The sequence below is a fragment of the Amblyomma americanum genome, chromosome 4, assembly GCF_052857255.1.
Source record: "Amblyomma americanum isolate KBUSLIRL-KWMA chromosome 4, ASM5285725v1, whole genome shotgun sequence".
In the NCBI taxonomy this organism is placed as follows: domain Eukaryota; kingdom Metazoa; phylum Arthropoda; class Arachnida; order Ixodida; family Ixodidae; genus Amblyomma; species Amblyomma americanum.
In genome coordinates this window covers 136,514,058-136,541,960 of record NC_135500.1, presented here as the reverse complement: position 1 = coordinate 136,541,960, position 27,903 = coordinate 136,514,058, and the positions used below count along the sequence as shown (strand labels likewise).

Genomic DNA, 27,903 nt, shown 5'->3' with positions numbered 1-27,903 from the left:
GCAAACAACGACCTTGAAAATGATTTCTCATTTTTGCAAAAACCATGTGTAAAACAAGCCGCAAGATGCTCTCCCTCCCTCCCTTTTTACCTGTGTTAAGATTATTCGAGATCCCTTCAATGCAGCCGGACTTGAAGCATTATTAATGATGGAACCAACCATTGGCCCCAACTTGTGAACATGTTAATCACACAATGGTGCCGACGTGAAGGCTCCACATCTAAAAGCCACGTTCGGTGGTCGAAATACCGAATTTTCCTCTGCCTGTCGTCACAAAATGACTGCTTTTATCTGCTTTATAAGTGATGAACTACGGAATAATTGCCTGAAGCGTACATTCTTACAGCAATAAGTTTATTCATGTCTAACGATCAGTTAGAAAAGGCAAGCAAATGTAGTATTGTTTACGTTTATGTATCATGTTTAAGGCGCTATGTCCACAAATGTGGACGCGAATAAAATATGCTTAAACATGAATATTATTGCGTAACTTTTTGCACATCACGTCTGCTTAGTCTATTGATCGTCATTTATGCAAAAAAAAAGATTTTTTCTTTCAGCAGATTTAATTGCCGCCTGAAGGGCATAACAGCTCGTGCCGTAGAACAATGAAAGGCAATGCACAATTCGAGCAGCAGTTCACAAAAAAAACTGAAATTTGTGCATAGAGGAATAGAGCCTAAGAAGCAGGCGAAAGAAAAGAAAGCCAGAGGACGCAGGCACTCACTTGAACTTCTTGAGTTCCATCTTGTAGATGTTGTTTTCCCGGTCGAAGCTCTCCTTGTATTTTTGCTGCAAAGGAGATGACGGCACGTTCCACCAAGCTTGACCATGGTCAAACCACACACAAACATGCCAAACAACCCGGCCTGCCAAGGTGAGGCATTTCATGAGCACATCACATCCACTTTGCCCCAAAGAAAAAGAAGACAAGAGCGGACGGTTCTCAGAAAAGAGTTGCTTATGCGCCAAGCGCAAACAGGGGATGGATGTAGCTGTAATTGCAGACATAAGTCAAAGTGGCTTCCAGATTTTTTCTTCTGAGTACAAAATCGATTTCACAACTTTCCGATTTGGCAGTAAAAGACTCATTTATTGCTGGAAAGTTGGATTTGAGGATTTTCCCATCACTCAAGTCAAACATAAGATATCAAGACCAAAGGGGACTCTGATCAACAGCTGGGGATGGATGGCAGTATAGCCTGGCCTTAGGGATTTGTATCCAAAAAGTGCCTTGGCATCCCCACAGTTTGTTTTTGAGAATTGCTGGTGGAGGCGATTTTCAAGTTTACAAAAGCTCCAGTTTCAGTGAGAGTGGTCTCCGTGATTAGAATGCAGTAATCTATCATTACAGGCTCACTTCAATTTGTTCTCAGCTGGATCTGGCTTCAGTGTACATAGTCTGAGCTGCACTAACAAAGGAAAGTCCACTGTCAATGAATTAACAAATCTGAGCTTCCCTTCTTTTTCAAAATTATTCTTCCAGTGTGCTCAGCTCGATCTATCGGCTCTAGCGGACTTTTATTTAGCCCAAAGCTGGGCTATTAACCAGCCCAACCAGCCAGTTAAGTTTCCCTGCTGGAATTCTCAAGTCAGGAAAAACAGCACTTCTATATTGCACATATACAGTGTTTACCTTCTTCTTTTCAGGAAGTTCCTGGAACTTGCTGGAGAGGAGCTTGGCCAGCTCGGTCATGGAAAGCTCGGGATTCTCGCGAGCGTATTTTTCGCGCTTCTCCTGGAAGTATCGGAAGTAAGGTGTCAGGGGCTTCTTGGGAAGGCCCGGGTGCCGCTGGCGGCGAGCCGTGCTGTTGCCCGGCAGCCACGGGCGCTTGAGCCATTCCCGCGCGTCCCCCACCAAGTCCGTCAGCGTGCGGTACCGCCGAAGCTGAAACATTGCACATCGCATTTATGAGCGCTGCCAAAATTAAAAATTATCTCCGTATTTGCAAACCCATAAAATAACTGCATCAAACTCTAGCATATTGCTGGCTGCAGTGGTGAAAGGCCAAAAGAGCCTTTGAGCACCATGTGCAAAATGGAACGACTATTCAGGAAGCTTCAAATTTGACTAGTTAAACATCACCAGTGCCACCCTGCTGCAGTGCAAACCAAAGCGATGCTGTTACCAGCAGTTGCTAAACTCTGCAGCAACCCCACACATGTGGAGACCAGTTATTGCCACTAAATAAGAGATTATGCTGCCCAAGCTGAGGAAATGAGCATCTCAAGACAAGTCTGCTCTTTCCATGGAGAATCCAAGCGTGACAAGGAAGAGACACTGCAAAATGTGAAAATCCTTGCAGCAACTACAGCTCTGGCAGCGCTTATTACAACATATAGCTTAATGTAAATATGCAGTGTGTAACTGTAGCTGGGGAGGCAAAGTGCAGAGCAAACAGGAGAGGCAGAGAGAAATTAAAGGTAAGCAATGCATCCCAGTCAGAAAAAGTAAATTGGCACTTTCACAGGCAAATGGATTCAAGCGAAATCGTGCTGGGCTTCAATTACGATCCTTTTGTTACAGCTGTGTTATCAAAGGTTCAACAGGCCATTTTTGACTGGGGCTGACACTGCCTGAACTCAAATGTTATTCTGTGCCCCAACATCAACAGCCTGCATTGAACATTACCAAACAAAAGTGACAAAGTCCACTGTACTGGAGTTCTGATAATCTAATGTTGCACGCATGTAGTGATCAGTAACAAGCAAAGAGTCACTTTATTAACATATCAACAGTACTAGGCAGATGAAGACGAATGAACACGGACCTCACTGCTGTGTCTAAATAATGCTGTGTACACAAGACTAGCCCGACACACGGCCGGCATGGGAATCTCACCTTCTGCGTTACTTGTGCCCACTTTTCCTTGCACTCGGCAGCTGTGTACGATCCAAAGCGGACTTTCTCCCAGTCGATCTTTTCGACCATGGTGTTGTACTTGACCAAGTCAATGGCTGGCAGTAACTGCCCCAGGTTGTTGACCAGCTGTTCCAACTCATCCACACTCCAGCTGAGTGATGCCACTGCACACACACAGTGCACACAACATTACAGCAATGGCTCCCAAAGCCATTGGATCGACGCCCCTGTGAAGCACCATTGAAAAAAATGGCCTTCGACTTTCAACAGTTCTTTCAAATGTCTGCACATGGCTCACTATGACAGAATGTTGAATATTTTGCCAATACACGGTAGCAGCAGTTCCACTTTTTTTAAGTACAGTAGACTCATCGATTCAAACTTCAAGGTACTAGAGATTTCTGTTTCAATTATCAGAAACCATTACCAGATGTGCAGCTTAACGTGATCCAAGACAATGTAATTTGCTTTATGGATATCTACGCATGAAAATAATATATTCGCTCAACCACCAGCCTCCAACTGGTTGTGTGTTTGAAAAAAGTAACCAGAGCAAACCACTATCAGTGTGAAACCGAGTACAGAGTTATCACAGTGAAACAAAGTTAATACTCGGATATTAAGGGACTGGAAAAAAATTCCCGAATTACCCGAAGGTCAAATCACTGAATGGATACAATAAAAACTTAAAGAAAAAAATTCGCAAGTCAGCAAATTTAATTCATGAAAAAATAGGCAGTGGCCATCTGCTTCTGAGTGAAAACCGTGTGGCAGCGATGATTTTTCGCAATTATATCATGCTGTACTGCATGCCCACTGTTGGGAACATCAAAGCAGAACTGCTCCAAAATAGTAAGGACTTCCATGGCCCGCTTCACAAGAGCAACACGGTAGCAGTGGAGCTTGCTCACAAGTGACTGTGTCCGTGTAAGGAGGCTTCACCGCACAAACAACGAACAGCTCATGATCAGCGCGCATTTTCAGTGCATAGGACCATGCGGACAGAAGCAAACAGAACACATATTTGCATCGGAACGGCGCGCCAACAGGGTGTCTAGCAAGCTCCTCTTTTCAGACTCCCAAACTTTTCCATGTTTTCCCTGTTTGTTGAAGTCAAAATTCTCTGAACATTGAAGGGGCAGAAAAATGGAGTGGCCATGAAAATGCAGTGTAGATATATTTGCAACAAAAAAGCTATTTACGGGAACTGTAATGCCGCAATGAAAGCAGATCTGCTGCTCACTCTGTTTAAGAGAGCTAATTGTCTCCTTAAAGTACGACACTTTCAATCTCACTTATCAAGCAAGTGCTGCTTTTTTTCTTCCAGCTATTTAATCAGGGTTTCCTTCCTTTTCTTCTGAGCTTGGTAAGTGTGTGCGAATATCAAATTTTTGGTTTTGAAGGGGATAAAAACATTAAAAATTGGCTGCAAAAGAGAATGCAATATTCTCAAGAAGTTTCAATATCAAAACACAGTTTAAATTTAAATTGAAAGTAAAATGTGTTGCCACAAAACACAGCAATAAAAGGAAATGCTGATCGTGCACAAATTCGTTTAAACTTTCAACAAGGCACCCATGCTCACTCAAGATGCCTACAGTAGCCTTGCTGTGGGATAAGCACAAGGTGATTTTCACAAAACATAGTAGCTTTTTGTGACCTTGCCATCATAGCTAAAACCAGGGAGCAACTAGCCTGTATTTGTTGTAGTTTCTGCATGGCCTACAAGTTTGGCGCGGCACACGGAGCCAAGTTTCCAGAACAAAAATTTTGATGCCAACGATTTTCATGCGTCTGAACCAAAAAGATACCATGCAAGTCATTTTGGAGCAAGTAAAATCATTTTTTGGAGCAATATGGCTCAGGCAAATTTGCATATTAGAGCAGTTTGGCGCAGCAAAAATTGCACTTTCGAGCTTCTTCGAGTAAACTAAATTTCATTTCGAGCAATTTGAAGCAGATAACATTACATTTTGAACCAGTTTGTATAATAATTGCTGGGGTTTTACGCGTCAAAACAACTTTATGATTATGAGGCATGCCGTAGTGTGAGTTCTTTAATGTGAACTGATATCGCACAATACACGTGCCTCTATAGCACTTCCCCTGTATAAAAATGTGACCGCCTTGATCAAGATTGAACCCGCTTCTTTCAGGTCAGCAGGTGAGCATCATAAGCACTGTACCATCACGGCGGCTCTTGAAGCAGTTTGGAGCAGGCCTATCTAAATTTCGGTAGAATAATTGAACATGGAACCATGCTTTGAACATGCCAAAAAAAAAAAAAACAATATGAACACTGTACATCAGCTTAATTTTGAAGCAAATATACCCCACCGATACTGAAGCCGCCTAATGAATGCAAATTTTAGTAATAGGCGATGTAGGTTTTTAACAGTGGTACATAGCAAAATAAGCTATATAGTCTGCAACAATGTATCTGAAATTTCGAAATGTTGGCTAAGACATTTGTTTATCAATTCATATTCCTTTTATGGCACAACAGCGTTGGTGAAATGCCTGGACGGCAGCATGACGCAGGCTTTCCCGTAAAACAAAAACATTGGTCGCGCTACCTTCGAACTATACATTGCCACGCCGACGCTTATGACGGGAGAAAATGCTCCCAAACACGCGGTCCGATCAACGCGGTAACATCATTTCAGTCACCGCAGACCCAGAGATGCGGCATTCGACCCCAGGCTGGTAAACGTAAAAGTACTGTTCCAATTCATCTTTATTCTAAACCCGCCATGCCCTCAGAATCAACATGGCTCAGCGCCCCATTAACACAGAGTTTGCTCGCAGCGCCCTCAGTTTCCCTTTCAATGTTTTGCGAATAAGTTACGAAACGCAGTGCACTTGGCCACGCTGCCCCACTCAACCCCATTCAGTTCCTCGGCGTCAGCAGCGACGACAGCCGGGGCTCGGAAGTGGCCGCGCATGCGCCACCACTTGCTCAAACCGCCTAAAAAAGCATGAAAATTATTAGAAACTGTGCGGGAGGCGCCCACCGCGTGGAATATAACGGCTGCATTTTCATTTTTGAAAGACGAATGATCCCGCTGTTTGCGACGGCTGCCGGAGCACAGATGCCAAAGTCGTTCCGACAGTTCTGGCGCAAAGTGGTGCAATTTTCATCTCTTCGCTGTGGTTGGCGCAGTGTGGAGCAAGAAGTGTTTGTATCAAATTGGCACAATTGGAGCAAGAGTCCGACCCCTGGCCATACCAATCAGCATGGAATGCCTGCTGGGTGCTCACTGTACCACCACGGTTCATGGCAAGCCACTGTGTCAATTTCAGCCAGCTGGCTCCTCAATTCTGCCAACTTTTGGACGGTATTCCCGACAATTCCCAGATTTCTCCAGGTGCTCAAAATTCGCTTGGCAAATACAGTGCAAAAAAGACAAGACTGAAAAGCAAGATCACACACACAAGTGCTGCTTGCTTTTCGTCTGTACCTTTTTTCGCACTGCATTTCCCAAACATGCATCCACTCCAACTCGCCCAATTCAGCATCCTCGTGCACAAAATTCCCCCACAATTCGACATCGCTGATACCCTGCCCAATCAATATTTGAAAGGGCATGCAGCTGGGCTTGGACACTGGCTTAGCTCGCTGATGTGCAGCTAATTGCTGATATTGCCACAGGCTGATTACGAAGCTCGGAAAATGAAACTACACGACAACGAAGCATTTCAGATTGCTTGGAGCGCCGAATGGGCCTTGATCCCCCTTCCACTCACGTCGAAGTCAATCCGTTGGAAGAGCCTAATTTTTCAGCGCATGCTTCGTTGCAAACCTGACGTATTCGACCTCAACCTCCGCTCTTTTGCACGCCGGAGATGTTGGAGCAAAACAAAAGGTTTGAATTAAGCCAATGAAGAGCGCAGTACGAATTAAACGGCCTTAAAATGCAGTGAAATTATACCAGGCCAACCAAAATTTTAAAATTGGATTGAATTTACTGAAGGCATGAATTACCTTAATTTCAATTATCGCTGATTTAGATGCCTGTTTTCTGGTGTATAAGTTATAGCTGTGGCAGGGAGGAAACATGGTCATTCTTATGAAGAAATTGATATTCTTTTTGACAGTGATGAGGACGATGCTGAGTGCAGCAATGAACGCAACTTTTCAGAAAGCAACAGTGATCCAGAGCCACCAGATCTCAACCCTTAAGATGTAATACATTGAGAACAGCAAGACAGCTACGAAACTCACGGATATTGCTTTCAGGGTGTAAATAGACATATTTTGTCAGTTTTCTTCAACAATTTATTTCCTTATCACCTATATTAAAATCGGAAGAAGCAGCCATTGAGAATCTGCAACTCCGGGTTCAAAATGAAACTGGCACGGAAGACCCAGCTGTACTTGAAAATCGGAAGTCAATGGGTTAAAGCTTTTCATAAGACATGGTGTGCCAACCAGGGTTTGTACAGAAGAGCTCGTCTAAAATTAAAGGGGAATTCCAGGATTGCAAGAATATAATGAGGCAATATTCAAGAAGGGCTAGAAATGTTTACTTGATCGTACCGACTACGAATCATCTTGACTTGTAATCTTTAGGAGCTTAACTCTAATTCCCCTCTTTATGGGCTCCACCTTTTAATTTACCCCTGGCCCATCAACAAAAGGAGGGTTATGTCATTTCTAATCCCAGTGTCCTCAGAGAGCCTGTCTACAAACTTTCGGAAAGATGAGTATTTTCTGGAGCTTTCTTTTCTATTTTTCCACGTTCTTGAGGTCCCGCTACAACGCCTTCCTGTTTCTATTTCCCTGCTCGCTTGTGGTTTATTTTCCATCTTTCCAAGTACAAGCCATATTATCGATTCACAAGATACAGTGAATAATGTTACATTCAACCTGACACACTATGCTACACTGAGAGGGCTACTATGCCCTGTAACTCCACTGCAGGTGGCCCACAGAGAAACGAAATTCAGGCATGTGTTCCAAATGACTTCGCTTGCTGTGTTGAAACATTTTCCTATTACTCATGAGAACTTGGAACATGCTCAGAGTCATGTGCTGGTATTAGATTATTAGTATTACAGATTATTATTATAGTGCCCATGAAACTTTCCATAAAGAAACTGCTTCTACATGCACATGATCTAGTAGTACGCTTGGTACTTTTCAGATTAGCCTCTTTATTATAGCAATATCAATGTCCTTTTGGCACAATACACACTTTCCTCAATGCTGGAATGCGTGTCATTCGAATCAGACAGGTTGGTACTTGGCACTTTTCAACAGGCATGACATATACGCGTTGCATGGTGTGAAGCCCAAGGTGAAATAGCAGTTCAGAGCTGGTTTGATTAAACTGAATCACTGAGAGGCTTTGACACACACAAAGACAAAAGCTGTCAACTGTGTAGCTTTGCTTGTAAGAGCCAGGTCTGGCCGACCGATATTTTTCAAGGACTGAAGATAAATTTAAAGAGTTTCAAGGGCCTTTCAAAACTTTTTTTTTTTGAAAACCCGCAGTTTTCAAGGATTTCAAAAGCCCGCGGGAACTCTGATGTCACGACACTTAGATGCTACCCTGGCTTCACACCGAAAACAATGAAAGGAGGTGGAATGCTGAGCAACTATCAGTGTGGAAAGGGGATGTTCTGGGACTTTGACACAGATGCCTTGTTTGCAATTTAAGAATGCTGTGTGGTTGGCCGATGCCATCCCCCTTTCTTTGAGGAATTCTATGTGGTCAGCTTGTTCACTAAAACGGAAAGCACCCACATTCAGTTACCAAACAGAGAGATGCATGCAAGGCAACTGCTCTGCCTGCACTTCACTGCGCTTAATATGGCGCAGAATAGCAGAGGTCACAACCTCCGGCCATAAAGATCTTTAATTTCATGTGTGCTCACAGGCAACATAATACCAAAAATATTAGTTCACCCGAAACGTGACATGGGTGCTTCAGGAATGCTTTTTCAGACCTCTGCAAACTTCCAGAGCATCCACCAATAACATTCGTATAAAAAAAGGTGTCTGCGTGTGTGTGTGTGGGGGGGTCTCAATAGCACGGACCACACCAGTTTTGTGTGTTGATTTGACAAGCTTCGAGCGCGCCACCGGTGTTCCAACCACCACTGGATGGATGGATAAAGCTGAACCCTTTAAATAGGGCGGTGGTTCAAGCCACCTAGCTATCACTTGTGAAATTTTACTCTTGTCTTGATTTTAGCCACCAATCAGATAACCTTCGCTTGGTTACTTCTACCCGCTTAAAATCTACTTTCCCTTCACTGTCCTTAAACCCCAATGCTTTGGATAAATCAGCCCCGCTGCTTTCCACTGTAGGGTGAAGCCATTTACAGAAAAGTATCAAGTGTTCAACCGTTTCCTCCTCCTCTCCGCACGCAATGCACAACGTGTTTATCTCGTGGTACCTGACTCTATATGTCTTAGTCCGGAAAACTCCTGTCCTGGCCTCAAACAACAACAAAGAGCTTCCCCTACAATTATCATAGATATTTTTTTTGGCAATTTCCTGCTTAAACATCCTGCATGTTCCCAGTGCCGATTTCATCAGCATCCGTTTTCTACAGAGCTCTCTCTGTTTCTTTAACCTTTTTCTTAACCGATAATTGCTGATTTGCCCCCTTACTGCTGTCCAGATATTAGCTTGTCAATTTTCTAGTTCGCTTTCTCCATTTCGTGTCAACATTCTTTATATACAGGTATCTGAAAACTTTCCTAGCCCACTGCTTTTCCCCCATTTTTTCTCAATCGCTCCTCAAATGCTATCTTACTGCTAGCTTCTCTGCTCTCGAACGACGCCCGTCCCATATCACCCTATACCCTCTGGTTTGGTGTACTGCCATGTGCTCCCAAAGCTAGCCTCCCTACGCCCCGTTGTTTGATTTCTAACCTTGCTTGAACATCCGGTCTCATGCACAGGACCGCATTGCCGGAAGTCAGGCTAGGAACCATCACCCATTCCCAGATCCCTCTTACCACTTCATACCTATTGTAATTCCACAGTGCCCTATTTTTCATGACAGCTGCATTCCTACTAGCTTTATTCATTACATATTTTTCATGCTCTGTCAGATACTCAGCGCCATTATTTATCCACACCCCAAGATACTTGTACTCATCCACTACTTCTAGCGTGAACCCCTGTATTCTATGCTCGCCGCCCTCATCATTAAATATCATGACTGCAGATTTTTTCTTACTAAACTTGCAACCTAATCTACCTCCCTCTGTACTGCATATGTCTAACAACTTCTGCAGGTCTTCCTTGTTGTCAGCCATTATCACTATATCGTCCGTGCATATTAGTCCCGGTAATGTCTGTTTAATCCATTCTCCTTGCTTGAGAAAAGAAAGGTTAAAGCCTAGTCCGCTCCTCTCTAGCTTGGCCTCTAACCCTTGCAGGTACAACATGAACAACAAAGGAGACAGAAGACATCCTTGCCTAAGCCCCCGCTACATCTCTATATGCCCCGATACATTTTTTTCCCATTTTATAAGCACTGTTATTTTTATATGTATCTTTTAAAAGATTAATTACTCCATCTTCCACATCCAATGTGCCCAGTATGTCCCACAAATCCTCTTGAATAATGTTGTCGTAGGCTCCCCCTAGTATCCAGAAATGCTAGCCATAGGGTCCTGTGTTCCTTTTCAGCAATCTCTATACACTGCGTCAATGAAAACAGATTGTCTTCCAACCTCCTTTGTTTCCGGAACCCATTTTATAGCTCCCCTAGCACCCCTTTTCTCCACCCAAGCCGGCAGTCTGTCCTTTATAACCTGCATCACCACCCTGGAAACCACATATGTCACTGTTATGGGAGAGTAGTTACTTAGGTCAGCTTTGTCCCCCTTTCCCATACATCATGTTCATTCTACTTAATCGCTACTCATCGGTGGCTTTGCCATCCACTATCCCTATTTGTAACTCCAGCCGCAAATCGGAGCTGCCTGCTCATCTAACCTCCGAAAGCGAGGCCTTGCATTTCGTTCAACAAGCTGTACTACACGATAAGACCCTTCGGGTCGTCTGCACCAGTAAACAAACATTCCTCTGCGAAGTCACGGGGGCTGCTATTCCAACTCCCAGCCCCTACCTAGTTTCCCAAATCCGTTCTAGTACGTACGCTAAAGAATGACGCCTGAGTTAGCTGCCTGCTACTACCGCCTTTCGCAATAAAATGAACATTTCAGAAAGCTGCAAGTAGCCTTACGCAAGCGCGTAAGCCCTCGCACAAGCGCATCATAGTCAACAGAGCGAAGAAGCTGGCCGCGGCGCCAAAGAAAAAAAAAAGACAACAAAACTGGCGCCCTGAAAGCTTCCGCTTTGCGAGGCACAAGTCCCGCGAAACGGCAGTTGTGACAGGCGGCGCGCAACGGTTCCTCAAGCAGCAGGTGGTTTCGGGCACCGGCAAAGAAATCTGGCGCGCAACAGCGCCGAACGGCTGGTCCCGCGATGAGACAATAGCGAGCACGGTGTAACACAGACACCCAGCAGCGCAGCGACCAGGGCTGCAGAAAAACACATGTACCACCGAACTGGTACACAGCCAGAACCTCTATATTTATAGGCTTTAATATGCTAATTTAGCTGCAGCATCTGGATCTCAAAAGCTGCTTACGGCAAGCGCGAAAAGCTTAAGAAAAGGAAATGGGGGGCGGGGTGTTCTTAATGATTTTCTGCTAACGAACTTGACATCTAAACTCAACCAACAAACAAAAGAACGTATTCGGATCTAAAAGTAGCAAACGGCCAGCGTTCTTGAGCGGACGACGGAAACAAAACAAGAACGGCGGTGAAAGGTGGCAGCACTGGAGTTTCCAGTCTCGCCTGTCGTCTGCTAGCCGGAGCGCGCGCTTTTTACTGGCGCGAAGAAAAACGTAAACAAACACACGTGCACCTGCCGGGAAAATAAAGCGAAGCCCATGAACTCGTCCGAAAGCGCCAGAAACGAAACCCGAGAGACTACGCACGGCGACACGTCTATTACAGAGAGCTCACTGCGTTCCTGACGAGAAAACAGGCAGCGGCGGGAAATGCCGAACCGGAGCAGCGCCGCAGCTGAGCGCGACGAGCTCCCGACAGCGCGACGCCTCGCCAAGCGATCCGAGGGGGCCCCAGCGCGAGGCCGGAGAACGGGGAAAAAGGCCCGGCACGCAGCCCGACCTCCCCTCCCCGAGGCACGCACTCAGCCAGACGAGAGCTGAAAGCGGCGGCGGGGTCCGCGCGCCGCAGCAGTAGCGGTCGAAGGGGACAGCGCCGCGGCGAACGCCCGGCCCGTCCCCGCCAGGCCTCGAGCACGGCGCTCCCCGCGGGGCGAGCATTAATAACGGCTCCCCCCCTCCGGAAAGCCTGTCATCGTCGAAGCGCGGCAGCCGGCGCGCGGCGCAGCCGGCCAACGAGCGAGCGAGCGCGGCAGACGGCGGGAGAGTCGCACGAGTAGGGACGCACGCACGCCGCCGGATACGGCCGGCGAGCAGGAAACCGGTTGCTTCCCCGTGCGCCTGGAAGGCTGCCACGGCTGCTGCTGCGCGCTCGCCGCCCGCCACCCCGAGATCGTTCGCTCGCCCTCGCTCGCAGCCCCGGCAACGAGGCAGCACGCAGCGCCGAGCGGCGCCGCCGCCGGGGAAGGCCAATCGGGCATCGGCGAACGCGGGGCCCCCGCCCGTCGCCGCCGCGCCGGTCTCCTTGCCCCCCGCCTGCGGCTCGCACGGATCGCCTGCCTCGCCCGCCACATCGCCGCTTTGTCCGCCCGCCCGGCGAGCCGGGCTCTCGGCGGACATTGTGGCGCCGCGGCGCCGCGCTTGCAACGGCCGCCCGCAAAACGTACGAAAAGCAGCTCGTGCTAAAGGAAATCTGCTATCGCGTGGGAAAGGCAGTGTCATGCAAGCTTGAGTGTGCTACGTTAAGCGGAGATTGGCAAACACTCTTACATCTTTCAAATGAATTTAGGGCCTACATGACGGCAAATTACATAGAAGCGTCTCAAGACTCGAGCGAATGCGGACTCTAACCAAAACCTTGTCAGAAGCCGCGTGGTTGTGCATGGGTACGCCCGTGCTGTAGCGTGTGCTACGAACGCTCCCTGTTGTTCGGCCAGTCGTACTGGCGCCCGCGTAGTCTGCACGGCTGTTCGTGCACGCTGTGCACGCGGAAAAACTAACCCGCCACACGAAACGAAGGTCGTTAACCAGGAATTCCCTCGAGATCTAGCGCGTAGTCGCGCAATCCGGGCGCACCGGCGGGCGGCCTCCACCAACGCGCTGCCCGACGCGACGGCACGTCCATGTCCGATCGGCGCCGCCGCGAGAGACAAAAGCCGCGGGGCTGGGAGCCCGCGCCGATAGCGTAGTATGTATACAGCACTCACCATCGCTGTGCTCAGGGGCCCCACCGTCGCCATTCTTGGTCCGCTTGGCCGACGCGGTGCCGTCGCTGTCCGAGTCATCCGCGGGTGCCGCGGCCGCGGGACGCTTCGGGCCGCTGCTTTTGCGCCGGGGAGGGTTGATCGTCGTCGTCGCCTGGGCTGCCGCCATCGCCATTTTCTCGGTGAATGCGAATCGGGGTCACGGTGCAGCGCTCGAGCACGCCGGAGGGACCGGACTGCGCGTCCGCGCTGGCCGAGGAGAGCCCGTCGCGTCCACAAAAACACCGCGGGAAAAATACACGTGAATCGACTCCCTGCAGCAGTACGACCTCAACCCACTCACGGCCCTACCAGCCCTACTGCTGGTGGCGTCTGCTTCGGAAAACAAAACTTCCTCCTGACAAACCGCTGCTTCCCAAGCGGTCGACGGTGAATGATCTGCGCATGCGCCCTAGAGCGGACGCGGAACTTTTCGCCGTCTAAATGCGGAACTGCGGCGATATTCGTCTGGCCACCTCAAACGGCTGTGTCGTCTGCTCTTGTTTTGAAAGCAGTAACGCGCCGTGTTGGTGTTCTCTTTGTAACCGCATAAAACCATCAATTCGACTTCATCATGAGCTATGCACCAAGTACATTTGCCGATAAGTTAGCTGTGAGTGCAGCGATACCGATATTATAGGCGCAGCATAGCGGTACTCATGTTCCAACAGGGGCCAAAGGCCAAATATTTTTCGCGACGTAATCGCTGTCGCCGAAAGCCTTTCGCTCCAGTAAATCGATTTCTCATTCTGGGTGACATGGTTGAGAGCCGTTTTTTGCGTAAAACAAGTTCTGAAATTAACTATCTCTTCCCCACTTTCCATGTGAAAAGTATCATCGCAAGATTGAAGACCACCGGCCACCCTGTGCTTTCGAGTCGCGCGCATGGGCACCAGCAGGCGCCGGCATAATAGCGCTCCGCAACCACCGTGTGCTAGCAGGGAGTTCTGTGTCAGCATATATCTAGTATCTTCCGCACCGTTTATCATCTTTTTTACTTGTATCTTGCCCACTTTCGGCTGCCTTTCCCCATTAACCGGGCAAAGCTGACGTACCTAAGTGGATAGGGCGTGCACTAGATATTGGCACGAGTACGTTGGCCGCAAGTCACCTTCAGCGCGTTTAAAAATCGGAAGGGTTGACCTGCTTGCAGAAACCGGGAAAGAAATGAATACTCGTTCCATCATTTCCACCGATAAGCCGCGTCTTGACAAGACAATCAAAACTGCCAGACGCCATAGCCTTGTCAGCTCGTCCCAAATGTTTGTGAGTAACTGCGTCGGTAATTTCCTGCTATCTGTTTGAGCCCACTGCTAGGGAGGGGCGGTTTAATCGCGTCCCCGCATGCGGCCAATTAAGAACCACATATTAGCGTTGTGCGCCGAGCACTGGTGTAGCTGCTTAGCGGTAGTTGTAGAGGTATAGGGTTTCGTCGTAAGGAATGCTGATGCTAAATCATAGGCTGTAACGGTCTGCGTATTTTCAGCACTTTTTTTTTTTCAAGCTACTGCCACTCGTTTCTAATGTGGTTACTGCATCTGTTTTAGTTCAAACAGCTTGTCAATAACGAACACTTCTAATCTGAATGAGCTTCGGAGTCGAACGCTTTTTTTGTCATATCAGTGTTAGTTAAGAGCAGGAGTTAATACTAAACATGTTATGCATCATGGTGGCAGTGTTGTATCTTCGCAGTAGTGCACCAAGACACTGTGTGCACATCAAATCGTTGATAGCTTTAGCTATATGTCACTTGTGGTATTATGTCTGTGCATATGAAAGGTAATATTTGTCACCTACGTAATTTTCATTTATTTTGTTTTTCAGTTTTAGTTGAGAAGCATGCAAACGCAGTAGTCCCTTCAATCTGTGCTGTCATAATTGAGTTCTACTCCATTTCATATTCAGCAGCTAGTCACTGCCGCCACGTGCCTGCGCAAGATGCTAATGAAAAATGGAAAACATTAGTGTGTGTGGGGATGGTTGCCATTATAGCTACCTTAGCAACAACCTTCGAGGAGGCAAGTTGTGCCTGGCTTGTAGCCATTTATCGTTACATGGCCATGCTTTAATGTGTGAGTTGCTATAGGGCCCATGCAATGAAAATGCTATGCAACAGGTCAGAAGAACGCACGTATACGCTGAGGCAAAGATCCATGCACCGTCCACAGCAGGCATGCTAGGCCTGTGCATCTGCATGTAGCACATGATATTTCCAAGTTTGGCAAAAGTTCAAAAGAGTGGTAGTGGTGGTAAGGCATGAATGGCTGACAGGTTTGTATGATGATAGCTGCACATGGAAAGGTAAACAGTATCACTATCCCTAGTGGTAACAACATAGTATGCGTAATGGAAGACACCTGCATTTGCCTGCTGGTTACTGAGAGTGTTATCTAGCTGGGCCAAAAGTGTATTTTTCGGGTTCATGCTGTTTGTGGTGTCATGTTATCTAGGTTGGCTGGCCTTTGTGAGGTTTTGAAATAAAGACTGGCATGAGACTTTTTTTACTTTTGAGGGGCGTACTAAGGTTTTAAAAATGGGTCTGGAATAAAATCTACACCCCTCTTGTCACTTTTGCATTGCTGGAATCAGATCACGGAAAGAGATTGCTGTGGTGGTAACACTTGTATCTCGGCACATGACATCTCCTGCTAGGCACGCACTTGACTGGTGATAGGTGTGCACTTGGCTGAAAGAAGCCTGGTGTTCGTTTGCACCCAGGATTGTTGGAATGAAACCTAGCAAGTTACCATTTCTGCACAATAAAGCACCAGCAAAGCACCAAGCCTTCAATTGAAGCCTTTAATTGGTGCCAGGTAGACATGGGGACAGAAACTTGGGCCAAATAATGTAAGAGTTTTTAACTTGGTTACAGTACTAACTGACATAACACTTGTCACTATTTTTCAGAAGTGTACGGTGTCGCCGGCATATCATAAGGAATGTTGATTGTTACCAGCAGTGCATTCAGTTCAGATCTGTTTGACTGTAGCATTAAGGTGTGATTGTAGGAATGCTGGAGGTAAGGATGATTCAGAGAAAATACAAAGGTGGTGTTTCAGAAATTAACACATTCACTGCGTCGTGGGTCCCCAGTGGGCCAGTTCGTGTATTCCTACTGTGTGACACCAATACTGAGTCTCGGAATGAAGTCATGGGACAGCTCAGATTTTTCAAGGACCCTGCGAAAAGCATGCATACTAGGTCACAACTGCCATATCTGTTTGCTGTTCCAAGAAGTTTGCTTCGCGGTGGCTTAATAATGAATCTTGCCCTACCCTAGAGAAACTAGTGGGCCACAATGCACAGGGATTAGTTTTCCAAAAATTGCTGCCACAGTAAATGTGTTAAGGAAACTGGAATGGTGTTCTTAGCTATGACTTATCTTTCAAGACACATTGTGCAAGCCCATTGTATTTCGGCAGCACTAGTATCGCTTCTTCTTAGCTTTGTTTGAGAGTGAACCGGGAAGGGAGCGAGAGGGGAACGGGTTTCACATTGTTTACCAGAACGCTGATACGTATGGCAGCAGCAGTATAAACACTTTCATACTTTTTTGTTGCTGAGTAGAACATTTTGCTTCATCTGTTAAGCTTTTTTATGCTTTTGAAGCTTTTCAACATGTTGTACTGAAAAGAGAAATGTTATTCGCTTACTGTAACACACAATATTTGTGAGTGGCCATTGGTGATTGACTTTTCTTTGAATGTAATATTCTTCATTTAAAAGTGATGCAGCTAAAGTCACTTCAGTTTGGGAGCTGCCATCAACTCCAACGGTCTGGAGCAGTCCTGGCTGATCTGCAAGACTAGGTAGTATCGTCAATTACTTGAATGCCTGTGCAAGCTGAGAGAATGACTGTTACACTTGTTCAGTTTGAAGAGTACTGCATGTAGCATGCAGAGGTTGTGGGCTCAGTCTCCATTTTAGTGTGTTATCTCATAATGATAAAAAAGAAAAACAAGCTGTACAATCATTTTCTGTTTTCTCGCGCTCCCGATGGTCTTGCGGCTTTTAAAGCATCGAGAAATCGGGTAACATCATTCTTGTGCCAAGCCAAGAAGGACTGCATGAATAAAATATATAGCTGCAATAATTAAGAAGTGACCTCGTGTGGAAGCAAACTAGCAATGTATTAAACTCCAAGAGAAGCCCAAAATTGTACTACGATCACTGTAGATAACGATATTCGATGTAATTCGATATAATTTTCCTTGACTTTTCCAAAGCGTTCGACCTAGTGTCGCACCAAAAATTGATGTATAAACTCAAGCATTTTATTGGTGATGGTCCCGTCGCACAATGGATCAGCAGTTTTTTGTCTGAACGTTGTCAATTTGTCCAATTTGACGGACATACCTCCGACATTATTCCCGTGGTATCTGGTGTCCCCCAGGGATCTGTACTGGCGCCTCTTTTATTTTTGCTATTTATTAATGATATAACTAACCAAAATGAAGTACAAATGAGACTTTTTGCAGACGATTGCATTCTTTATCATGAAATTAAACATCAGTCTGACCAGATCAAACTAAATAGCACTTTGAATAAAGTTATTCAGTGGTGTCATGATTGGAGTATGGTCATTAACAAAGACAAGACTGTTTTTATGTCCATCACAAAGAAAAAAATCTGCTTAAGTTCACTTATGGTTCTGACAACACTGCGCTACGAACTGTTACGGAATATCGATATCTGGGCATCCTTATCTCATCCGACCTGAACTGGACAACGCACGTTCAGTATGTAGCAAATAAGGCAATGAACAAGCTGTTTTTCTTCAAACGTGCCTTGAAAAACTCACCTCCCGAAATAAAGCTTCTGGCATGCACTACACTTATACGCCCGGTATTAGAATATGCTAACATTACATGGTTCCCTTATACAGGCACTAGCGTAGCCGCACTGGAAAGTGTGCAGCGAAAAGCTGCGCAGTTTATCTATAACCAGTACAGGCGCACAGATTCACCTACTGAACTTTTGCATCACGCAGGACTTCAGCCCTTATCTATCCGATCGAAACTGCACCGCTTGAAATTCCTATATTTACTTCTGCACAATTCATTTAAGCTTAACTCTGAAGACTTCGTCTATATAAGCCACTCCAGAATCACCCGCCGCAAACATCCTCTTACACTTGAAAAATTTTTTTGTTACAATAACACATTCTATTTTTCCTTTTTTCCGCGAGCAGTGCGCGAATGGAATGCCCTTGACGCTTCGATTTTAATGCAGCCGACAGTCCTCACATTTTTGGAGCTTGCCGAGCTGAGTATGCCGACATATTACTGACTAAGTATTGTTAAAATGTTCGTGATATATACTGTGTTCTGTATAACTGATTACCCCGAATTTGTTTGTTCTTGTCTTGATTTAAGTAGACCCATCCTTTTCATTGTACAACTGCTTACTGTTCTATAATTGTTTTATCTGGAAGTTGGGTATTTTTTGTCATCCGCCCACCCTTGTAAAAACCCTGGTTGGGGTTAACAGTATGTTGAAATAAAAAAAAAACGACACGTTATCTGGATAAAAACTGCCTAGCTATTTTAATTAATATTTTGTTTTCATGGGGAGCAGTACTCATGATCATGCTTGCTCCAAATACCTCGAATTTCATAATCCTCGAAGTATGTTTCTGTTGCTGACATATTAAGAATGAAATTGAAAGTCACTTTACAACCCTTCGCAATATCAAGCCTTGTGATGTAGATGATTTCCAGTTACAACCTTTCAAATATGTCATTCATCTCATCAGCCAGTATTGGAATACATGTTTAATCTTTGCCTAGGACAAGGAGTATTTCACAAACGCCTGCAAATAGTGAAAGCCTCGATTCTCCATAAAGCAGGTTTCAGAAGTGAATTTGCAAATTATTGTCCCATTTTCATTCTTCCAGTCTTTTTGAAATGCTTAGAAAAGGTAATGTTTAAACGAATCTCAGATTTTTCTGAAAAACACAACCTAATAACATCATGCCTCATAGAGAGAGCCCTCCTTTCACAGAAATAATTAATATTAGAATCACTTGAAATTAGAGAACTTATTCTGGGTATAATTATATATAGACTTCTCAAAAGCATTCGACTGGATCAATTATGATACTTTAATAGCCAAACTTGACATCTATGGTCATCGGGACATTTTTCTTAAATTCACCCAATCTTAGTCTCCCGTAGTCAGCATGCAAAGATAGAGTTTTTCAATCTGTACGAGCTGTAGTCTCTCAAGGCAACATTTGGGGTCCTTTGTTGTTTAACCTATACATAAATGATATTAGTCTAGACAAGAAATGAACATATGTAATATAATAAGCCAGCTGCTGACCCGCTTCAAACGACATGAACCGCTATTGAAGCACATCGCATCTAGCGCCAAAGAAATCCCTGGTGTTGCAACTGCAAAGCAACAGGCACCCGTTCGAGTCACTGAGAGTGATCGCCGGATGCACAAGATAAGGGTCTTCTCATAGCGTGTGCCGCTTTCTGACGACCATGCTAATCAGATATATGAGCCGGTGTTAGAAAGCACTGTGATAGGGTTTGGGACGCTGTCGCACCTTCCGTTAACTTCTGACAGCACCAGTACCTTTCCAAATAACATAATTCGCATTACGCAAAGCTCATTATTGATTTCTAAGGTGCAAAAAAGACATAACACCACATACAATTAATAATAAGTAACAGCAAGTTCTCTTAAGCCAGCTATTGCACAGTGCCCTTCGACAAGCCTCAACCAGTTGGTATCTGTACCCTTTGGAATTAAAATAGTGTGAGAGAGAAAAGACCACATCATAAGCGGAACCGAAAGCTTCAAACAGTGCAGGCGCTAGATAGGTAATGCGAAAATGTCTTGAACTCCTTACTTCAGCGGTCCAAACCAGGAGATTTCCGGTTGTGCAGAGGGGAAATAACGGATGAAATAACGGATTTAGCCTCATCTGAAGTAATAGGCTCTTTGATTACCGTTCAGTGCTCGTCGTCAAGTCGAGAAAGTGCCGAACAGAGGTGGCTGAAAAGCTGATCCTTGATTCTGGTTCGTCTACCCTGAAGCAGCAGCACACAATAGTCAAAGAAAATAAAATTTTAGTGTGTTTAGGGAAGTCCGCCAAGGTGGAGTAGTGTATTTGTGTGCTAATGCCCAGCCACTAGACAGTTTCTGGCTCTTGCCTGGCATCAGACAATGCCTCGATGACCACAATGGAGCCATTCTAAAACTTCACCTCGCAAGCTTGGTGGAATAGCCAAGCAGTCGTTATGCATCAACACTTCCTGCAACACTGGCAGGCCTGGCAAGGTGCGAACCCTGCCAAAAAAGGAAATCCGATTTGGGAAAGGTTGTGTCAGCATGCCTTCACTAGTGCTTTCACTAAGTGAGATGCCGTTTGTTGGCAAACATCGCACGCAGTTGGTGGAAAAAAGTGACACGCATGCTCACTGATGGCTCTCTTTTCCCTTAATATGTCCATTTATTTTTTCAGATAAAATTTCAGTTGATTGTTGCGCCACGTCCAGTCGTCTCGTTTCGTCCTTGTCACCACTCAATGCATTCAAGCTACATAGTAGCCTTGACGTCACCTCATGAAGACGTTTAGCTGAGAAAAGTGGCAGCTGTGGTTTGCTTATAGTTTATGGGGGGCTTAACGTTCCAAAGCGACTCAGGCTGTGGTGGACGCCGTAGTGAAGGGGTTCATAAATTTCGACCACGTGGGGTTTGTTATGTACTGACATCTCACAGTGCATGAGCCTCTAGAATTTCACCTAGACCGAAATTCGACCGCTGTGGCCGAGATCGAACCTGCGTCTTTCGCGTCAGCATCCGAGCACCATAACCACTGAGCCACCGCGGCGGCACCAGTTGCATGGTTTATGGTCTGTCTCGATGTGGAGCACTCGTCTTAGAATGTATGTGCGGAAATGTTCGTAGGCCTAAGCAGTGGTCAAAACCTCTTTCTCTACTTGAGTATATTCCTGCTCTAGATGGAATGACCCGTGATGCGCATGCTGCTGGCTGCCTACTTCCGTCACCTTCCTCTTGCAGTAGGACCGCTCCAAGTCCATAGAGGATGATGCATCTGCAGACAACGTGAGATGCGCACCTTGCTTGTAAAAAGCTAGGATTGGAGCCTCGCATAGGAGATCCTTGATCTGTTGGAATGTTTCCTCTTGATGCTTAATTGTCCCAAAACCAGCTCGCATATGCGTGCAACAAATCACGAAATGGTTGTGTGTTCTCAGCAATGTCGAGCAAGAATTTCCTCGTGTGATTCGCCATCCTCAAGAAAGAGCGCAGCTCGGTCCGAGTTCCTGGTGACGACATTTTGAAAGGCGCTTCTGTCATTTTGGAGTTTTGCTGTGAAGCCTCTGCAGTTCAGGATGTGGCCTTGGAACCTGATGTTGCCCTTGGCAAAATCACGCTTGCTGGAGTTAAGTGTCACCCCCGCCGTCACAAGCTGCTGCAACATCAGTGCGAGGTTTCGGTTGTGTTCTGTTTTGTCCCCGCCAAAAAACGAGACTGCCATTTATGTGGCATACCTGATCTGGCGCACCTTTCCTAGATTCTTAGTATACCTTTAAATGGAAAAACTCGGAGCGTGAAGCAATGCCAAAAGGAAGTCTCTTGGAACTCGAAGCGCCCGAAATGCGCTATGAATGTGGTTGTTTCTTTTGACTCTGGAGCGAGTGGTGCCTGCTAGTAGGTGCCGTTGGCATCAAGCTTGTACTCAACACTGTGGCTCCTGCAAGTCGTGGGAGGCTTTCTTCCACAGTCTGCATGATGATCCTCTCCTTCAACAGTTGCTGGTCGAGCTGAGTGTATTCCACATACAACCTTTGTCCATAAAGTTTTGAGACTGATTTATTTTCTGCTCTAGAAATTATTCTGCAAAGTAAATGTTGGTGCTTGTGTGTAGGGCCATCTTTTCGGGCTAACCTGAGCTATTTACGTTAATTGCTGTGGCAGCCGCTAGATGGCACTACATGCAGAAAAATACGTTGCCACTAGTCTGCGCATTCTACTGTGAGTGAATGTGGAGAGATGGATATCCACCTCGAACAGCGTGTAAACATAAATTCTGTGTGAAGCTTGGTAGGACAGCCACACAAGCGTATGAGCTCCTGCGTGACGCTTACGGCAACGAGATATTATTGCGGGCGCGAGTTTTCGAGTGGGACAGGTTCGTTTCAGGGAGAACGTCGGTGGAAGACTACACAAGGCAGGGGCGCCCTTCAACCTCACGGAATGAAAACGTGGCTCGGATCAGGGAAATCGTACAAGACCGCATCATTACAGTCCGCATGCTATCAGATCCTCTCGACATTAGTAAGACAACATGCCACAAAATTTTGGGTGAGAACTTGGGGAAACGAAAGCCGAATGCCAGACTTGTGCCGCACTCCCTCACACGACCAGAAGGACATGCGGGCATCAGTGAGCGCTGATTTGCTCGCCGAGGCAGAGAAGGCTGCTGCATTCGCCGACTCGACGACATTATTGCTGAAGACTAAACATGGTGTTTTCAATACGATCCTCAAAGAGGCAGAGCGCTGAATGGCGGTCCACAAGCTCTCCGGCGTCGAGAAACGTGCGGCGACAGAATACCAAAACAAAGACGATGCTGATAGTTTTTTTTTTCGATGCCAGAGGTGTCATACACCACGAGTTCATCCAACAAGGGCAGACGGTGAACCAGGAGTTTTATATCCGCGTCCTCCAACACATGCGTGATGCACTGTGACGCCGTCGCCCGGACTTATGGGCATCTGGACAATGGAGCCTTCTCCGCGATAACGCAAGGCCGCACACTGCTCTCAGCGTGGCAAAATTTCTCGCCATGCACAGCATTACTGTACTTCCCCATCCGCTATACTCGCCTGACCTCTCCCCGTGCGATTTTTTCCTGTTTTCTCGTGGGAAGGGAACCCTAAAAGGTCACTGGATGGGGAGCGTGGAGGCCATTCAAGACGCCACGACAAAGGAGCTGACAGGCCTGCCAAAAGAAGCGTTTTCCAACTGTTTCCAAGGCCTCAAGAAGCGTTGGAAACCTTGTATGGACGGCAAGGGAGACTATTTCGATGGAGTGCTGCACAAATTATTTCGGTGTTAAACGCATTGTTTTTAATGGACTCAGTCTCGGAACTTTACGGACAAAGGGTGTAGATACGAAGTGAATTGTCAACCGTACGTTGGTGCACACCAATATTCGCTTGCGAGACTTTCAAATGCGTCCATGCCCAGCATGCGCTGCAGCTTGCCTTCTACTGTTGACAAAAGAGGTTTAGGTTGTCACCATGTCCTGTCGTCGAACCGGAGAAGAATGGATGACACGTCCTGTTGAGAACGCACGAGCTTTTTATTACACGAGCATAGGAGACGTGTACGTCGCAGTCCCCGAATGATAACACCGATGATGAATGATGATCTACTGTTGCTGGGTTACATGTGAATTTGAAAAGGGAGTAATTTTTAATTAGCAGCCACTAAGCGCTAAGAATACCAGTGGTGTCACTAGGTGTCGCTACGCGTATGCCCGACCCCACAGAAACAGTTCTGAAGATTCCTTTAATGCTTTGAATTACTCACCTGTCCGGATAGGGGTGATTAGGGGCGTCCCCGCCTCACCGCGTATAAAAAGACGGAGAGCAGAGGAAGGCAGTGGTAAAACGCGTGCACTGTTTACGAAGCCCTTAACTGATGCATTTTCAAGGCGGGACGCAACACACATCGGCCTCGAATTTTGTTCACCATCCATTTCTGCGGCCATATGGCATGACTTCTCATGAGCACGACGCAGCACATATTGATCGCAAAGCATTTATTTCGCCAGTAAATGCAAATTCAGGTGTTCCGTGCTAGGTGGCACAAGCACGACGCGTACCAATTGCACGAATTTGGCGCTGTTTCCTGTCGTTGTACGGAGAGCCGTGAGATGGCGCTGCCACCGCGCCTGCTTTTGGCGCGCGGCATTCACAACCGTACTTTGCGGTATTCAAGAGAACCACAATGCTGATGCCATCGAACTGCAGAGAAAGGTGAATACGCTGCGGATAACTGTGAGCGAAGTGGTAATCGCGCGACAATCTAGTGTTTTGGGTGCTCAGAATTTCCTACTCCCCGTTTTCCGCCATAATAATAATAATTGGTTTTGGGGGGAAAGGAAATGGCGCAGTATCTGTCTCATATATCGTTGGACACCTGAACCGCGCCGTAAGGGAAGGGATAAAGGAGGGAGTGAAAGAAGAGAGGAAGAAAGAGGTGCCGTAGTGGAGGGCTCCGGAATAATTTCGACCACCTGGGGATCTTTAACGTGCACTGACATCGCACAGCACACGGGCGCCTTAGCGTTTTTCCTCCATAAAAACGCAGCCGCCGCGGTCGGGTTCGAACCCGGGAACTCCGGATCAGTAGTCGAGCGCCCTAACCACTGAGCCACCGCGGCGGGGCTTTTCCGCCATCCCCTGCTACGTTTTCCTTCCCTTGGAATCAAGTGCGCCACCGTTCGGGTATCGGAGTGGACTAGCGTACTGACTATGATACGTGCATATTCTCTTACAGTGGAAACATTTTATTGAAAACAAAATGCTCACCTATGGGTGCCAATGACCGCACGTGCGCCCCTGACAGGAAGCTCGTGATGTACCTTTCCCGCGGCTCCTTTAAAGCCCCCCTGAACACTGCTGAGGCCTGTGCCTATTGGGTACAAAAGTAACTGACTTTCCACTCCAAGTTCCGTCCCGTGCCGCACTCCGCTTGCCAACCAAATGGCAGAAGAGGGAGCTTTTGAAGTTGCAAAAATGTCCACAGTTGGTGTTTTCTAACATAGGAGATACCGAAATGGTTCCCGTGATGACATTATTTGCACGTGTCAAGTGCCCGTATCCGTAAACACCATTTCATCCTTATCAATTTGAAGCGAGCAATGTCATTAGTTGGAAAAATTGCATTCTGGTGAAACTGACGAAATAATTAGAAAAGAGATAATTTGGAAGTGCTGTTCTTATAATAAACGTGTACTTACATGGTGACATTATAATAGAAATCAAGTGATGGTCAAAAACAGAACCACTAAATGGTGTTAAATGGCACAGAACACAAAAAGCTATCAATAATTACACAACGAATGTGCAGTGTTGTTTGCTTTCTTTCACCAAGAAAGTGTTATAGTTGATAAGAACATCTAGTAACTGTCTTTTCACTTGTAATTGTTCTATCTTTAAAGCACCGTAAGAATGACAAAGGTGACGATTTTGACGATCGTAATCTTACTAATCTGCCAATGAGTTCACCATAGTTTGTGCATGCTGACAACATTAGGAGGAAACAATGCTTAAAGCGCTCTGAGAGAGAGAGAAAAAAAAAGAAACGACGCCTCTTATTAACGTCAGACCTGATAACTAGTACCCTGACTAAGGGTGAAGCCAGTGTCACAGTAACGTTTTTGCAAGCATCAAACAAAAATTTCTTAAAACTTAAAACTACCTGCAAGCAACTTGTAATGGACAAGGTGAAACATCACAACATATGACAACGAGGGCCAACCATCAAAATTCTCAAGACAGGTTTTGCTAGAGCTTGTGTGAAGTATGCATATCTGCAAACTAGTGATGGAAAGTAGACATGCTACACTGTGGCGAGTATTCTTCCATGCATGCTAGTTGATGCATGAGCTAATGCTTGCCTGGTTTTCTTTTGAGCAAGTGTTCTGCCTCCATTCCCGTCACATCAGAGAGTGGCAAAAACGCGAGCTCTCTGTGGTTAGCTGCTCATTTCGTGCAGTAGCGATAGCGATGGTAGATGCCCCCGTCGCCAGTTTCTTTGTGTAAACTGAATTGCAGCAAAAAGAAAGAAAGTTGCAAAAAAGGATAGGCCAGAAAGATTTTATGCTAGGGTAAAAGCAGTCTTACGCGAGCAGAGCCCGACATGCAAACAGCCCAAGATAATGAACCGACTGCCAAAAGAATCGCCAGCGTTTTCAAACAAGTAAACCGCGACATGGCAGTGGAACTTCAAACCTAACGTGTACTATTCATAGGACCGCTCGATTTTGGGTGAAAGCTGGTTTCACTTGGTTCTTGTGCCCTGAGCATACTTGTTGAAAATTGTGTGACAGCCGATTTCTACCTGAAAATGCGCTTACAAGAAAATGTAATTTGTCAGTGCACAACCCTGAAGGTGATCATGGAAAGATTTGGTTTCCTTCTACTACTTTTAGAGTGATGTTTACAGTTAAATGCTGATAATTTTAAACCTTTTTAACGCTTTCTGTCCGTAGCGTGGCTTAAAGTATAAGTTCGAAGCGTGAATGTGCAGTCTTTGCCAAAGGTAACCAGGCTAGACGGTTTGCTTCTCAGTCGTGTATTAAAGCTATTATGCCAGTCCTCAAGCTCTAAATCTCTGTATGGTAAGGAGAACCCTTGCCCTCACCTCATACCCAGGAATTCTGGAGAAAAGCATTTCTGAGCGGAAAACCGTTTATGAACGCAATTTTTTCATATAATGCAAGATTTCACTATAACAATCAATATATCCGCAGATCACCCGACGGCAGTCTTGTAGTTTTTTTTTCTATTCACTTTTTGCTATCGCTAAAAGCGTTCCCCCATGGTTTTCTGTGGGAGTCAACTGTTCGATGTGATCGCTGGAAACACTTTAACAGAAAGATTTTGCTACATATCAGAATAATGGAATATTACCTTCAATAATTTCACAACAATGTCTTACAATTTTCCAATTTTCAAAATTTTTGCCCGAGAAAGCTGTACTTGGCGAACTTTTTGATTTTAGGGAAGCCATAAGGGCTCTACTATTCGAATGAGAAACAAACCATACAGTCTGGTTACTTTTAGCAAAGGCTGTACGTTTTGGAAGTTAAGGCCACAAGACTGCATGGTGTAAGCATATGTCTTATTAGCATCGTTTTATGCAATGTTACGACGCACACCACCAACGTCCTGCTCCAAGGCTACTGTATGACTGAAATGGCCGCTGTGATTTTGAATGAACATTTCCGCAGCGTGCAAAGGCAGGAAGGTCTAACACAGATGTGAAAGTGCTGCATATGGTGATGGAAAGTACACTATTTAATGATTGTTATAATAGAGAACAAAAATTCAATTAGGTAATGTCTCTTGGGAAAACCTGGCAGTTCTAGATTGCTTATACAAATAATGAGCAAAATAGAAATTGGAGGCGGCACTTAAGCTACACCTTAAGGGTATCATTAATGGTTTAATGCCCATATATGCGGAATTGGTCATTCTCGTCTTTACATTCATAGATCTTTGTGGGTCCTGGTACCACTCCCGGCGCAGTGGTGCAGTGGTTAAGCGATGCGCCCCTGCCCTGCGATGGCAGGTGCTGCCACCGGTGGGGCTTGTGCGACCCAGGTTGCTTTTCCGAGCAACCTCTCGCGACTAATCATTAATATAACTGCCACCTGCCACGGTGGGCCGTTTGCTTACAATCCGGTAGGCCGGTTGTGATGACGCCACAAGGTCGCGTTATTCAAGGTGGTCCTATTTCTTCCTTTCTTCTTTCACTCCCTGCCTTATCCCTTCTCATACGGCGTGGTTCAGGTGTCCAACGATATATGAGACAGATACTGCGCCATTTCCTTTCCCCCAAGAAACCAATTATTATT

The 27,903-nt window shown here is 46.0% G+C and overlaps 2 protein-coding genes across 6 annotated transcripts in view; one reads left to right on the top strand and one right to left on the bottom strand.

The window, feature by feature from the left end:
• LOC144128405 (nucleolar transcription factor 1-A-like) overlaps window positions 1-13,653 on the bottom strand; it is a 47,319-nt gene extending 33,666 nt beyond the window's left edge. The window contains exons 1-4 of the mRNA XM_077661784.1: window positions 13,232-13,653; window positions 2,843-3,027; window positions 1,637-1,888; window positions 728-792 (exon numbers count right to left, since the gene is read on the bottom strand). Of these exons, the coding sequence (XP_077517910.1) occupies window positions 728-792; window positions 1,637-1,888; window positions 2,843-3,027; window positions 13,232-13,403 (674 nt within the window). The 5' untranslated portion in view covers window positions 13,404-13,653. The remainder of the gene's footprint in view (window positions 1-727; window positions 793-1,636; window positions 1,889-2,842; window positions 3,028-13,231) is intronic.
• A 515-nt stretch (window positions 13,654-14,168) lies between these two features.
• LOC144128403 (uncharacterized) overlaps window positions 14,169-27,903 on the top strand; it is a 38,464-nt gene continuing 24,729 nt past the window's right edge. For 3 of the 5 annotated variants that reach the window (XR_013313780.1, XR_013313782.1, XM_077661781.1), the window contains exons 1-2: window positions 14,169-14,533; window positions 16,994-17,076. The gene's annotated coding sequence lies outside the window, so the exon portion shown is untranslated. The other 2 variants (XM_077661782.1, XR_013313781.1) reach the window with 2 other exon arrangements.